General features: G+C 42.4%; 1 protein-coding gene across 3 annotated transcripts in view; it reads right to left on the minus strand.

The window, feature by feature from the left end:
• SPON1 (spondin 1) overlaps window positions 1-16,003 on the minus strand; it is a 337,890-nt gene that overhangs the window by 57,993 nt on the left and 263,894 nt on the right. For all 3 annotated transcript variants that reach the window (XM_063117312.1, XM_063117310.1, XM_063117313.1), the window contains one exon: window positions 5,555-5,619. In XM_063117312.1, coding sequence (XP_062973382.1) covers window positions 5,555-5,619 — 65 coding nt within the window. The remainder of the gene's footprint in view (window positions 1-5,554; window positions 5,620-16,003) is intronic.

Consider the following 16,003-nt stretch of genomic DNA (forward strand, 5'->3'; position numbering starts at 1 on the left):
ATAAACTTTTATTCTATACTTATCTCTATGGCTAAATGTTGATCATATCTGATCAACACACTGAAAGGTGATAGCAGTCTCATTTCTCATGAAACAATGATTGTCCATTTCTCACAAATCAATTGCTTGTTTCCATATTATTATGAACACCAGCCTGCTCAAGCAATGAACGCTGTGAAGTAATTTTAAATACTTTTTGACAAAGTAACTATGATATGATTGTGCTATATGAATCTTAAGATAGTGAATATATAAGCAGTGATTTTGCCACTCCAATATATTAGTGCATTTCCATATGGTGGGAAATTTACTGACTCTAGACTTTGCCCCATCATCATCATCACCGTACAACTCCCACTCATTAAGGGTATATTCAAATAAGATATTCATCATCCAAATATGCAGCAAAATCATCTCATGGTGACTTTACCACATCAAAAAGTGGTACGCCAACCATGCCTCACATGTTTGGCTTCTCTTTAAGTGCTATCGTTTCACTATTTTGCACTAAATGTTTATGGCTATTATTATTATTATTATTATTATTATTATTTATATAGCACCATCAATGTACATGGTGCTGTACAGAGTATGTAAGCCTATGCGGCAGGGTCTTGCTATTTACTGTTTTACTCTGTACATCACCATGTACATTGATGGTGCTATATAAATAAATAAATAAATAATAATAATAATAATAATAATAATGGCTATGGGTATGAACTCATTTATATGGTGAAGCAGGGATTTACATTTCAAGCTATAAGGCACTGACATGTAAAAACTCAGATAAATTTATTTATTTTATTTATTTATTATATTTATATACCGCCCCACAGCTGAAGCTCTCTGGGTGGTTCACAAAAGTTAAAACAGTAAACATTAAAAAGTATACAAAATTTAAAAACCATCAGAGACATAAAAAACAACTATTTTGTCAAGAAATATTTGTGTAAGCCGCCGTGAGAACCTTTTTTGGCTGAACGGCGGGATAAAAATGCTTAAATAAATATAAATAAATAAACAATATCTAGTCCAATACTGTCTTCTCTGGCTAGCAGGCAGAGAAGAGACCATTCAGATTACAAAGAATGTGTTCCAGCACTGCAGCTGTTTCACAGTTAATTGCTCTCCTATGCACCTCATTGAAATTTCAACCTAAAATGAAATTGTAACTTAATTTGGGGTTTTCCCGCCTCAGGTAAACATCCAAGGAATTCTGAGAGAAGCCAAATAGTTTAAATAAAACTTCCCAAATGCCCCCAGAGTATTCTGCACAACCCTAGGTCATCACTAGTTTTTGCCTAAAGCAAACTTGTAAGTTTCTCCTCAGGTGAAATGACTGAAGAGTTTTGAGGGAAGCCAAATGAGTTTCAGTATGTCTGGTTTTGCACAGCCTTCGTATGTTGGAGAAACCTGCAATGGAATCAAATGGGTTCAGATTTCTGTGAATCAGATCTGCAGATTCTGTAGTGGACCAGCTTTCCCTGAGATTTACGGATTCCCTCAACTTGCGGATCATTTTTTAAAAAACTTGTCAGAATTTTGTGCAAAATTAGTCAAAAAAAATATGTAAAATACAAAAAAAATGTGCATTTTGGAAGGATTGGCTCATTGTGGCAGGAGTTGTGCTTTTTTGCAAATGTAAATTTTGAAAAACAAAACAAAAAAACAATTCCGTCAATGAGCGGGCAATGGAAGAAAGAGCTCCTGACAATCCATGAAACACAAATGGAACGGACGTTACACAATCTGAACACCCCTAATACACACTCGTACACACACACACACACACACACACACACACACACACACTAAAAGTATAAAAGTGTGTGTGTGTGTGTTATATTAGTGTATACCATATGCACCAATAATAGATGAGTGTTGGGTGTTATCAGGATTTGATGTTCTCTGTTTTCTATCTGAGATTGGGCTGTGCAAAAATATTTGCTCCCTTTCACCAGATTAGATAACAACAGGAGCACAGCACTGCTACAATTAAAACAAACAAACAAACAAACAAACAGCATTACGAGTGACAAGAATAATAATATTTTTAGATTGGTGGCTTATGTGTAACAACAGCCAATGCTTAATCTTTAAACAACTTATAAAAATTTAGCTTTAGAGAAACCCGTGACATATTTTAACTTCAGGCATTTCTATGATAACTACTGCAACAATTATTAGTCATATTTAATCACATGAGAAAAAGTTTCCTTATTCCTAACAGTGATATCTTTAAATCTGAAATATTAGGATAGTGATTTCTTATCACAACCGTGGTCTAACTTTATGATCGCTGGAGACTGCAATAGTGGGTAGAAATAGTTTACGTATCATAATCTCAGTATAATTACCATGCAGTAATATCTAGCTGAACATATAGTGATCCATTTTTGACACAGTTATATATTGTGCAATATCATGCTTTAGCAAATCAGTTTCTTGGTGCATGTTTGATGATTATTCTTAAGAAATTGTCCATACTCATTAGTCAGTAGAATTAGCAACACATACTTGCCCATAACTAGTTTGTTATGTTATGCATAATAATAGGCTAATTTTATTTTATCCGGAGGCAACTTTTAAATCATTGCTAAATCATAGTTTAATCAGCTAAGACAAAATGGAAAACTCGAGTGGAGAAATTGTCCTAGCCATTAACATTCCCCATTTCTTAGGCAGCTGGAAGCACAACTACATACAATGAAATACAACATGACCTGGCAAAGTCAGCAGAAATAAGGTTTCGACAGCTTGTCCTAAGAAATGTGTGTGCACTTTAAGGGTAGTATCCAATGTTAGTCATAATTAAAGTAGACCCATTGAAATTACTAACATAAGTCTTATTAATTTTAATGGATCTACTCTAAGTAGGACTAACATTGGATACTTCCCTGAACTCTGTTTATCCATGGTTGTGGCATATGTACATCCTATTCCTATTAGTGTCTGGATCAGGGCCAACTGATGTAGAAGAAAAGAACACCCAAAAGGTCTGTAGCTTATCTTGACAAGGACAACACATGAAGCACAAACTCATCTTTATTGCATTATCTCCTTTTCCTACAGCCTTAGCCAGCCCCCTCCCTCATCCTTTCTCTGCCCCATTCTTAGCAAGTATCTTGGCAATATAATTCTGAACTGAATTTTTTAGCAGAACAAACATCTAGGGTTGGATCCAGATTTATGGTGGATCAACTGCATTGATGGAAATGGATTTTCCCACCCCCTCATTTCCACAGCAGCCTGCCCAGCTCCCTGAAAATACTACACAGAGACCCTGCTGAATGCATTGTTTTTAAAATATTGACAGCTAAAAACATCCTGGCAAATAAGGAGTTGTGATTTATTTTTTTATTTTGAAAAAATCCTGTCTTACAAAGATGCAGGGATGACAGCCTTGGAAAAGGCAATTTTCCACAGATCCTTAGCACGGACAGAACAATTTAGGGAGAAATGCTGTATCATTTAGGCAAAAGCCTTGAGAGCATGAATTGCCACAGGGTTGGCCAAATCAGGCATAAGCCTTGAAACGTTGAGAGTGTTGATAAATAGCAGTTTGGAAAAGAACTTAGAACAAAAGATTCAGTCATACAAATCTCAGGAAACTAGAGGAAGACTGTGCAGTGAAGTATAAGCAATATATATTGTGAGGAAATGGCAGGGGAATCAGATGAAAAGGGGTTGAAAGATAGTATGGTTGGTTCAACAAAGTAGTCCTGGGTTAGAGGCAAGCATGAGGGCAAAATCCTATAGTATCCTATATAAAGTCATAATCTATAAAGGATGCCTGTGATTTATTTTTAACTTTTAAGCAAGCTTTCACAGGATGTGAAGACTAGAGGAGAAGGAACAGAGAATTGCAAACCAAGGCATATGACTCTGAAGTTTGTTAATTAAAACTGTGTTCACATTTGAATGAACAAAATGGCCTAAGTTCTTCACAATCCTAAATAAGACATGCCATGTTTCCTCTGGAGTTAGGCCCCAATTTCTGATGGCTTGGGAGTAGACACAGAGCCAAGGTGAGCCAGGCGGGAAATCTTCAGCAGGCAGAGTTGTTGGGTGGAGTTTGGTGGACTACCACTTTTAGGGGGTGGGGGACCACATGCTGCTAATATTATATTTACCAGAAATGATCATACTGTAAAAAAAATGATTACTTTCTTTACATGGAAGTTGTCATGTCACACATTAACTCCCATGGCTTTCCCCAAAGAAAAGTGGGAGTTGTAGTTATGGAAGGATACTAAGAATTTCCTGTTGAAGATTTCCTACCCCTTTCACAGAACAGGAGTTCCCAACGTTACCTTTCTTAAGCTTGCATGTTGAATTAGTTGAGGTTATAATTCTCTGCACAATTACAGAAAACTGCACAATCAGGCTCACTTCTGAACAAGTATTCAAAGGGTTGGGGGGTTAGTATGTAGCACTGATACATCCTCACTCCAAGGAGAGTACAGCAGAATACACATGTAAGGTCTATAGTGAATGGTAAATAAAATATGCTTCTGATATAGGACTCCTCATCAATGCCCCCCAACACAATTATTGTTAGAAAGACAAATCGAAAAAGACATGTTGGCATAAACCAAGCAAAAAAAGAAACCAATTTATCAACACATTTTTTCTGTTCCTCCTTGAAACAGATAAATGTTGCAAGACAAGATGTGTAGAGTACTGCTGTGCTGAATCCTGCCCCTATTTTTGTGATTTTTTCCCCCTGGGAAATAAACATATATATTTTTCTGCCTCTTTTGCAGTGAGTGGGAGAATTTAAAATAATTCTCTCTTCGGTGGGAGGTTTTCTGCTTACTTCTTTAAGTGTAGGAGGTGGATAAGGGATATTCTTTCTATTTATTTTCTTACTTTAAAATGCCCTGTGCACTTGCAGCAGCACAAGACTCTACAGACAAGCTTCTCCAGCCTGGCAGTTCTTCCTAAACTCCCACGAGACTACGTGACCTCATACACTCTCATAGGCATTCAGGAAGAGCTGTTGGGCTTCAGAAGCCTCTTTGAAAAGAGCCAGGTGCAAATGAAAAGGGCTTTTAGAGATTAAAAGACAAAACAAAACACGTGTTCTTGCCTGCTTGCAGCAGGGCAGGGTTCTCTGCAGAGAGGTTTCCATCCCAGCAGGGGGGTTGCATTCCAACAGGAGTTCCTGAATACCTCTCTGCACAAAGCCTCTTTGCAAAGCACCCAAGAGAGAGTTCATAAAAGTTCAGGAAGAGCTGCTGACTTCGAGAAGCCTCCTTGTAAACAGTCTCTTGCTGCTGAAAGTGAAAGTAAAAATAAAATAAAATAGAAAGACAATCCCTTAGCCACTGCCTTCACTTAGAAAGGTAAGTGGAAATCCTGCCCCCCTCTCTAAGGAGAAATGTATTTGAAATTCTCTTTCACCAGAGCTTTCATTTCACCCCCACCCACCATGAACTGCCAAAACTGGAAGAATAGAAATATTCAGCACAGCACTAGTTTAGAGCATTCTGTCAGAGGACAGTGAGAAAATCAGTCTTTTGGGAAGTTTAATTCCCTGTCTACTTACACGTTTAGTGGTTGCCAGGCAGGCCATTGTGCTTTTGCTTTGATGACAGTCAAAACCTCATCGCTCTGCAAAAGAGAAGCAATAAACATCAATAAATAAAATGATGTTTGGACAGCATTATGGTGAATAACACTTGCAGTGATTTGTAACGAGTTGAAAAGGCACTTGAATTCAAATTGCTCCTCATAATTTCCATGAAGGCAGATATAGTTCATTGCGCTTCCTATTCAGGAAGTGTATTTCCTCCTTTGTGTGGCACTGAGGAATGGGTTCTACGTAATATTTATTGCTCACATGATGACTTCCCAATGTATACTTGCCCACCACAGAATCAATTCCAAAAGTCATCCTTTCTGAATTGCAAATGGTTTCCCAGGTTAACTTTTCCAAGGATAATCTTACCATGAACACAATCCAAACTTTGGGCATGTCTACACCATACTTTTATCCCAGGGGCATCCCTAGATCATCCCTGTGCATCCAAATGATGCACAGGGGATCCTGTGCGCAAGCAGGGATGACCTCACCATTTTCCCAGGATAACCAAGGCCTCGGTTATCCCGAATTTTCCCGTGGTGTTGGGACCATACCGATGACCATGGGTGATGTGGTGCCCACTTCTGACTTCTCCCTTCCTCCCTGAAACCAACTCCTCTTCATTAAATAAAAAAGGTGACCACGACATCCCTCTTCCCTTCCAGGACATTCCACAGCTGTCTAGACGCTGGGGGAGGATCGCAGAAACCGGTAAGTCCATGATCTTCCCCCTCCCTCTACACCCTCAGGTATAGATGAGCCCTTCCTGTTTGGTTCTGATCAGAGTTTCAATCTACCAAAAGGGAAAGTGATATCAAATTGCATTTTAAAAACAGAAAAGTTATGAGGGACATCCGAGCTAGTCAGTTTCCTCCACATTCCACCTCGAAGCTCATTCTGACTTATCTCCATATCAGATTCTGAACATGATTTTTTTCTTTTCACCCCAAAATGTGTTCACACTTTCATGTGCATTTCTTGGAATTTATCTTACCTAGGGAGGTTGTGGGCTCTCCCACACTAGAGGCATTCAAGAGGCAGCTGGACAACCATCTGTCAGAGATGCTTTAGGGTGGATTCCTGCATTGAGCAGGGGGTTGGACTCGATGGCCTTGTAGGCCTCTTCCAACTCTGCTATTCTATGATTCTATGATTCTTTGAATCAACTGTGCACAGTTTTAAAATGTGCATTCTTTCTTCCCATTGATTAAAGCATGTTTTCAAAAGTATGCATGTGTTCAGGTCCATTTTCAAATGTACACATATTTCAAATGCATCACAAGCTCAGAAATACGTAGAGTTTGACTGAAAATTGCCTATAGGTCTGTGTTTGGTCCCAGGAGGTGTAAATTAGGTAAATTCTGGTCAAATATAAATTGAAATGAATTTCTCATACACCCTAAATGGGATCTGTAAAAATGTTTAATCCATGAGCATCAAAGTTTAGTCCAGAAGAGACACAGGATACAATCCACACAGAATTTGAAGGTTACAGAAAAGCATTGTTGAGAAATTTCCCTTCCATTATACAGCAGCCTGCTCCTCATGCCTGTAAAAAATGGGGGCTAAGGATTAGAGAGACAGATTTGTCAGTTTCATTTCCTTCCCTATTCAAATTGGTTAAATCTGAAGTAAATCCCACCTGTGATTTTCAATAAACAAATTAGATTCTCTCTCATCTGCACCAGCCAAATTCAGTATGTATGGTGATTCCTAAAATGGAGACGACCATGTTGCAGCTGCCTACCTTGTAGCTGTGAAAGGTGAAGACCCTGTCAGTAAGAAGAGGTGGCAACTCTAATTCAGCATCACAACTTTTGCAAGGATTTTATAAACGCGTCCATATCTATAAACTCTGTTGCATGTTTATTTAACAATCCCCCTGCTCTGCCATATGGCTTACTGATGGATCAGTTTAGAAATAGGGAAAGTGCTGTGTGGCTTGCCACAGGCAGTGTATCTGCACATCTGAATACATTGAGATATATGGACATGCGTTTAGGGACAAAAGGCTGCAAGGAACGTTACTGATGCTTGAGAAAAGAGAACTCTGTAGGCTCCTGCTTGTTCCACATGAGGAAAGTGTTCAGGAGTGAGTGGCACAGCCCTCCCCACCCCTACCACATCATTTTGGCACCTAACTGTGGCTGCTGACAGTGAGCATTCACTTTCAAGGGAGGCTCTCCTGTATTCCCACTGGAGTCCAGCTTCTCCCCACCTGTGGGGGCAGAATTAGTTCTTCTTTGGCCATGCATCACCTGTGCAAAGTGGTGGTGGTGGCGGGGACTTGGGAAGGAGCTGGCTACTGTGCGTGTTGTGAGAGGGTTTTCCATCTTGTCTGTGGCTCTGACTGCAATGGCTGAAGCAGTAGCTGGGTGCTGAGGCAGCCTGGCGGAGAAGGCAACGGGTTCCTATAAGTCTCTACACCAGGCGTGCAGAACCTGAAGCCCATGGCCCAAATCTGGCCTGTGTTGGGTCCCAAATCCAGCCCTCCAGAGTTCCCCAGATGGTCACACCCCCGTCCCCTCCCCCTATCATTTGGTGGTTTACTGGCTTATGCACAGTTCCCCTTGCCCCTCCAATTCTAAAAGGTTGAAATGCCTCTCTTAAGACTTACTTACTAGCAGGAAGAGCTTGAAGGTAAATGTGCTGGTAGTTTGGCCCCTCCCCTTTTGTCTCTGGCCCCACCCAATTGTCTTTGTCTCCACCCCCACTGGAATGCAGCTTGTGAGAGCTTCTCTGAAGTAGAATTCAGGCCTTGGGCCTGAATTCAATACCTCTGCTCAACACCATGCCCTGTGCGCCTCAAGTCAGCATGGCTGCAGGGCATCAGGCAATAAAGCTGCTGTGTTTTGAAAATGTGTGTGTGAGGGGGGCAGGGAGGGGGACAGAGAGGGAGAGAAAATTATCCAGAGAGTTTAGTTTCAGAGATTTGTGGTAGCAATCAGACATGTGCCAATATTATTATTTTTGCCAGAAGTAATGCAAACAACATGAAGGATGTGTTCTGTTTGCCAGAGTCCATTGTTATGAAAACATAATCAATAATAGACACATTGCCACTTCTCTTAAATGCAAGAATAGGGAGTGATTTCACCATTCCTCACCATCTGACTCAATCTCATAAAAGAAATGAGAATATATCACACCTGTGCGAGGCTGAGGACAGAATGAAGGCAATGTGTAGGGTTTTTTTTTTCCTGGAGCTTATATGAATTCCTGTATCAGCATTTCTGAAATTATATGTAGTGTAATAAACCTCAAACAAAACCAGGAGATGGGTTTTAACAAGACTCTGGTGAACAGAAACATCCGTCAAGACGTTCCCTCCCTGCCCCCACCTCTGGATCCTTTCCCAGTAAATTGTGTGAGGGAATATGACGCTCACAAGTCATTCCCATGCTTTCCGCAGCCTTTAAAACAAAAAGGAAAGAAGACGATTCCCAATTAAACTAAAAACCTACGCTGTACATTTCCCATAATTGGCAGCTCCAACGGAGCTGTCCTTTTAGGTTAGTGATCGTTTTGCCATCCCCCCACTTGACAGAAACGACTCTGACACCTCAGGCTAGCTCTAATCCACATATGCCCCAGTTTAGGGAAATCAATTTTCACAGGCCGCTTTTGCAGTTGTCATGACTTTCCTCTCCCTTTCCACCCAGGGGGCGGGGGCAGGAGAGGAACTGTGCGCCACTGGCAGCTCGTGAAACATCCGTGGCTTCTCCTGGCATCCAGGATTTGCTCTTCTCAACCGAAGATGCCAGCTTGAAAGAATTAATTTTTAATGAAGAGTTAATATGCTGTTTTGATTAAGACAGCCGAGGGGGTGGGGGGCAAATGAGTTCCCAGATGGGGAAAATTAGAACCGGGGGGAGGGGGGGAGAAAAAGCCAGCGCAGCACAATCAATGACAGTTTGACATTTTATCCCAGTCTGGTGAAAACCCGGCTCGATGCGCCTTAGACATCAACTTTTGCAATCAGGGATGCTAATAGAGACGATCTTAATAATTGGCTTGTGTCAAAGAGTCGTGTGCCAAAGATTCCAATTGATACAGCCACATGCAAAGCAAGGTCCTAACGTCCAAGTAGTGGGAAATGCCAGTGAAGATCTCCTGAGCCAGGCGTGGGGATGAGCCCTTCAATGCCCAACTCAAACAAGAAGTGTGCTTTTAAAGCCCCAATATTCTTCTCTGGTTTGGATTAATTAAAATCCGAGCTGGAGAAGAATGCGCTGCTCCTGGGTGGGCCCACATGCCAGTGTTCCAGGATGTCATGTGGGGATGCGCAAGGGAAAACATCTCTCCTTCACTCCCCCACTTGTGCTGCCAAGTCTCTCACCACAGCCAGATAAGATCTTAAGGAGTTAGGAGAAAGAGAAGGAAGAGATGTTTGGAGCAGTTGGGGAAAGATGGGGAGGGTGTTTTGGTGATGAAGGAGAACTGGCGTGGAAGAGGGTTATTTTCCAAAGACTCAAATTGGCCCAGAAAATAAGCCAAGTGATTTGTCATTTGTTAAGAAAGAACTCATTTGTTTCTCATTTGTTAAGGAAGCTTACCCATATCTCCCAAGGGTGGATGAACAGTTCTAGAGGCAAAGAACATGTAGGCAGGGCTAGTCTCAACTCAGCAGTGGGCTGAGTTGCAAGGGTCTCAGAAGCCCAGGGAGACCACTGCTAATGACTTTCCTGTCCCTTTCTCTTTTCTGGTTCCCAGATGCCATTTCAGTTCATTGCCCTACAGCACCCATGCTGTGAAATGTAGATATTGAGAGGAATGTGGCCACCATGGCCCTTTCTACACCATTGTTTTCCCCTGGGGTCACCCCAGGGTTGTCCCTGTGCACCCAAATGATTCACAGGGGATCCCAGGGTCAACTGGGGATGACCCCAGGAAAAACCCGGAAAACTGGAAACCGGAGCTGTCCTGGTTTTTCCATGGTCCTGGGACCATCCCGGGACTGCAGGAGATGTGTGAGTGCCTGCCCCTGCTTCGTTCCGCCTCCTAACAAGTAAATGTGAGGAGGTAGGAAATGGGCATGGAGCTCTTCAGGCGCTCTATGCCTATCAGGGGATGGTGGGGGAGCAGGGTCAAGGATTTTTCAAATAAAAACTTACATTTTTGTTGGGAGTGCAATTGCACTCATCTCCCCTATTTATTTTTTAAAATGGCGGGCACGACATCACTCCTTCCTCCCGGGATGTCACACATGGTGTGTGAATCCAGGGGGAGGATCTTATGAGCAGAATATCGTGAGATTGCCCCCCCCTCCTGGAAGGTGTAGAAAAGGTCCATCACAAAAAGACACATGGCTGCTACCCGAAACAGATACGATGACACACTACACAAAAAATCACATGGCCACCCCACCACTGTAATTAATTAACATTATGTGTAATGGATCTCAGCTAGATGAGACAGAGGACCGAAATTTAGTGATGATGTGGTAGTTCTGGAAACAAGATCTCCTACATTTTCTTTTAAGAGTGTAGCAGCCATTGGCCCCAATTCAGATCAGGACCATTCTATTGGAGAAAGGCACTGTAATTCTTTCTAGGTCCCAGGCGTTATTTTCCACTTGTTGCCTCCATAAGGCAAACAGTAACTTCAAAGGGATTTGAACTAGAAAAACAGCATGGTGGAAATAGTTAATCCTGTCTTTCATTGGTCATGATCCAATTTGCCCCTGTCCAATGACAGCTCTGATATTCTTAAAATGATGTTGGAAATCTGTTCCAGAATTTCCAACATACATAGTTTGGCCAAGGAAGTCTTAGTGGACAGCAGAGAAGAACCCCCACTAGATTATTCTTGCCAGTGGTGAGCTGGGGTGACTTCATACCAATTAGAGTTTGGGGTAACACTGAAGTGCATGAAAAACCCACAGTGATCATATAAATAAAGGATTCAAAACAGCATGTTAAGAAAGCAGCCTTTCCCAACTTTGGTCCCCCAGATGCCGCTGGACTACAATTCCCATGATCCCTAGCCAGCATGCCCAGTAGACAGGGATGATGGTAACTATAGTCCAATAGCATATGGGGATTTAAGGGTGGAAAAGACTGCACTAAATGATGCTTGTACAAAATTCCCATGGGCATTATGCAAAATCTAGGGGTGTGCAGAGCGGAGAAGCATTTTTGTTAATTTCAATTTTCCATAGACTACAATAGAGTGGTAATGCCAATTTTAAAAAAATTACTAAAAATCAAGGGATGAATGGATCTGCTTTAATCTTGGCATGGCTAAAGCCCTACTTAAGAGCTGCTCCGCATTGCAGGTAACTGGCAGTTTTGAACCATCCCTCTCTGCTCTGAAAGATTGGAGTTCCAATAGAGCTCCGATGAGCCTTCAGTTTTTTTGGAGCAGAGCGCACAGCCCTAGCAGAATCTAAGCACAAAGATGGAACCAACAACCTGCAATATTTTATCTAATTGTGTCTTTTAATTTTTGATTATTTTTATTATTATTTTACATGATCTATGTCTGGCCCAGAGTTTCAAAATTCTGGCTTCTATGAAACAGAATGGCTTTATTGCTTAGTTTTATAAAAGGCAGCAAACTGCTTAATGATGGATTAGGAATATTACTGTGTTTGCACAGGGTTTGGAACAGCTTCTAATGAAAATCATTATTAGATTCTGTTCACCTGAACTAATGGCAAATTTCAGAGCAATCAGCCAGGCCATTCAATCACTCATGAGGAAAAGAATGGTGCATTCAGCTGTTTCCCTGCTTTCATGTAGTATTTGGATTGTACCTATGGAATGAGTGGGTTTTTCTTATCATCCTAATTAATCCATTAACTTACCATTCCTAAGAAGAATGCAATTTTTCCTATATTACAAGTATCATAAACATACTCATTGGTGAAACTAGGTAATTTTAGACCCTGGCCTTTAATGACCTCCCCACCCCTCCTCCACATACACACTTTATGTACTACTTCAGTTGTGAAGCACATAGCTACCATTTCTCTTCTTCCTCTCCATCTCCATTCCATGTTTTACAATTGCTTCTACTTTCCTGATATGCTACAACAACAACAAGAATATTTGCCAACTCTATTTTTTAAAATAAATAAATAAATAAACAAACAAATAAATAAATAAATAAATAAGAAAGAATACCCTGAGCCTGCCCAGTTTTGCATTTTAGTTTTACTTAAATCATAGCACTCTCATTGCTACAGGAATAAAATGGAGTCTGTTTTTACTGCTTGATGCCCTCATCTCCAGCCATTCTCTGGTTGGGCATTTGCCCACCCTCCTGGGCTAGGAGGCCATAGGCTTTCCCCCCAAGGTCTCACCCTAACTGCACCACCGAAGAAAGCTAAGCTTACTGAGTACTCCAAAGTCACAGACACATTGCACAGGGCAAAAATGGTTCTCAAACATCCGCATCTGATTTTACAGCCTGAAACATAACCAATGGATCAGAAATAAAGAACCTAGTGTGCACATAGATCAATATCTCGTGTCTTCATAAATGCAGTTGGATCTTCTGGAGCAATCCTATGGCCTTTGGACTTCCCACTGGTGCCCTTCCCTCCCTGCTCGAGAACCTGGAACTGCTGCTCCCACTGCACACAGGATTTCTTTAGCCACACATCCTTGATTAGAGCCACCATTTTACATGAAGATGGGAGCTCTGCGATTTTCCTTGATCTATGGTCGCAAACTATGGTGGCCATAAAGAGCCACTTGTGACCATAGATCTAGGAAACTTTCAGAGCCCCACTCTTTGAGTAAAATGGCTGCTCTAATCGAGGACATATGGCTAAGGTAAGTTCTGTGGTGGAGGCAGTGGTTCCAGGTTCTGGGGGCAAGTGGGGAGGGAGGGGCACCAGCAAGAAGTCGAAGGGCCATAGGATTGCTCCATAAGATCCTTATGCATTCTGGATTCTGCGAGGGGAGGTGGAATCCAATGGACGCCTGGCCAGCCTCACATCTGGGAACCTGTAATGGCCGAGCAGCTTGTGGGTCCGAACTTCGCTTCAGAACCGAATCCAAAGTGGGTCAGCACAGTCCCGAAGTGCCCTGAGTCTAATCAGAATCTGCTTCCAGGGTGAGTCGTGGGAGGGCTGTGCACAGCCCTAGTTTTAAATAATGTCTTTACAGACAAAGCTGTAAAAGTGCCAAACAGATGCTGCATGAAGCAATGGACTAGATGAGCCAATAAAATGGAATCCTGATGAGTAGGCATTGTGGGTAGATGGTTCTTGTATTGGAGAATTGGTATTCAACCTGTTGAGGACATGATAGTCTTCGAGCCAGCCTTGTCACTAGAGACTCAGGTGGCCCAGTGCAGCTGGCTGATTTGCCAGCTGTTTCTGGACAAAGATTGCCTGGCCATGATTATTCAGGGTCTTGCTAGACCTGCCAGATAATCTGGCTGGGAGTCAGGACGACGGCGCGCTGCAACTAGCGCGCGCCATCGCCCTTTCCCACACGTAAGACGCGACGGGGCAAGGGGAAGCCCCGTCGCGTCCGCCATTTTCTTTAAACCTTAAAGGGCCATGTGCGCAGGAGCGCACCACCAGACAAGGTAAGTTTAAAAATAAATAAATATAGGGTCCCCCGCTCCCCCTGATTTCCCCCACTCACAATGCCTGATGCCCCCCTGCCCGCTCGCTAGCCCATCCTCCCCCCTTCCCCGATGCCCTGTCCCCCATCCTTCTTTCCCCCATCCCCCTTCCTCGATGCCCATGCCCGTCCTTCTTTCCGCCCATCCCCCTTCTCCGATGCCCGTCCTTCTTTCTCCCATCCCCCTTTCCAATGCCTATGCCCGTCCTTCTTCCCCCCATCCCCCTTCCCCGATGCACATGCCCGTCCTTCTTTCCCCCCCATCCCCCTTCCCTGATGCCCATGCCTGTCCTTCTTCCCCCCCTTCTCCTGCCGGGTCCAGCCTTTCCCCCGCCCTGGCCCGATGGGCACAGTGCTCCTATGAGCACGGTGCCCAGTCCGTGGCTTCTCCCGGCTACTCACGAGTAAGCGAGCAGCCAGGAAAAGCCAAGGACTCTGCTAGACCTTCTGCAGCCCCGGCCTCAGGCTCAAGTGAGGTCTTAGCCCGGCCTGACCCCGGAATCCCCTGTGCGTCATCTGGATGCACAGGAGGGAGACCGGGCCTCACACCACGCTAATGCCTGGTCTAGCAACGGCCTCATACTCTGGTAACCTCCTGGTTTACTGCAATACACTGTGGAGCTGCCCTTAAAGATATCCTGTAAGCTCCAACTGGTGCAGAATATGGCTGCCAGAATTCTGACTCATACAGCCAGTCCACTTATGCACACCTCAGCTATTTTTAAAAGAGCTACATTGTCCATCTGTTCATTTTAGGGCCCATTTCAAAGTTCTGGTGTTTACCTTTTAAAGCCCTAAACAGCTTGTGACCCAAATGCCTGAAGAAATTCCTCTTTCCTTAACCACCTGCCTGTATGCCTTCCAGGTGCCTCTATTATCAGAGGTGCCCTACTTAACCATAAAGGACAGGGCTTTCTTAGCAGTGGCACCTTCCAGGTACCAAGCAACATTTTTTAAAATTGTTGTGAATTTTAATTTGTCTTAATGATTTTAATGATTGTATCTGTTTGTTGTTGTTATTATTACGTTGTGATGTAATTGGTTGTACACCGTCCCCAAAATCCTGATATAAATATTTTCAATGAATAAAATAAAAGATGTAATAAATGACATGATGTTTTTGGCTACTGCTCTATGAATGATGCCATGCTCCAAACCTTAAATATGACCACAGCCTAAACTAGATATGTCCATATTTCTTGACTTCATTCCGATCGTTGAATTTCAGTTAAAACCCCATGTGTTACTGAATTGTACCATTCCAGATGGCATGGATGGGCATGGATGTTGGAATGCTCCCCAATATAAAGCATTAATAGTATTTTAGCATTTAAGAAAGCTATAAAGACTGATCTATTCCAGCAGGCCCATCCAATGGAATTTTAGGATGCTTTTAGGATGTTTTAATAATGTATGCTATGTTTTTAATTCAGTTTTATTTATTTTATACTTGTCGTTGTTTCCCACCTCGATCCAAACGGAGAGGCGGGTAAATATTATATTATTATTATTATTATTATTATTATTATTATTATTATTATTATTATTATTATTCCCTACATGCACAAAATTAGCAAATAAGGAAGTCTTTTCCCCCCCCTGGGATGCTCTAGTTTGCATGTGCAGGGAGTATTTTAATGGGGGGAGAGCATGTTTGATTTCCCCTCCAGAATCTGAAATCACAAAACTGAGGCACATCAACCACTTTGTGCTTGTTTTGTTTTAGCTCTGATTGGGTGAGGACTGCAGGCTTTTCATGTAAGCTTATGACTCTGGCCCAGTTCTGAGCTTCCGTAAAGTAAATAGCTGCAAATCCATTTCTATTGGACAG

This window comes from Elgaria multicarinata, chromosome 2 (assembly GCF_023053635.1).
Source record: "Elgaria multicarinata webbii isolate HBS135686 ecotype San Diego chromosome 2, rElgMul1.1.pri, whole genome shotgun sequence".
Classification (NCBI taxonomy): domain Eukaryota; kingdom Metazoa; phylum Chordata; class Lepidosauria; order Squamata; family Anguidae; genus Elgaria; species Elgaria multicarinata.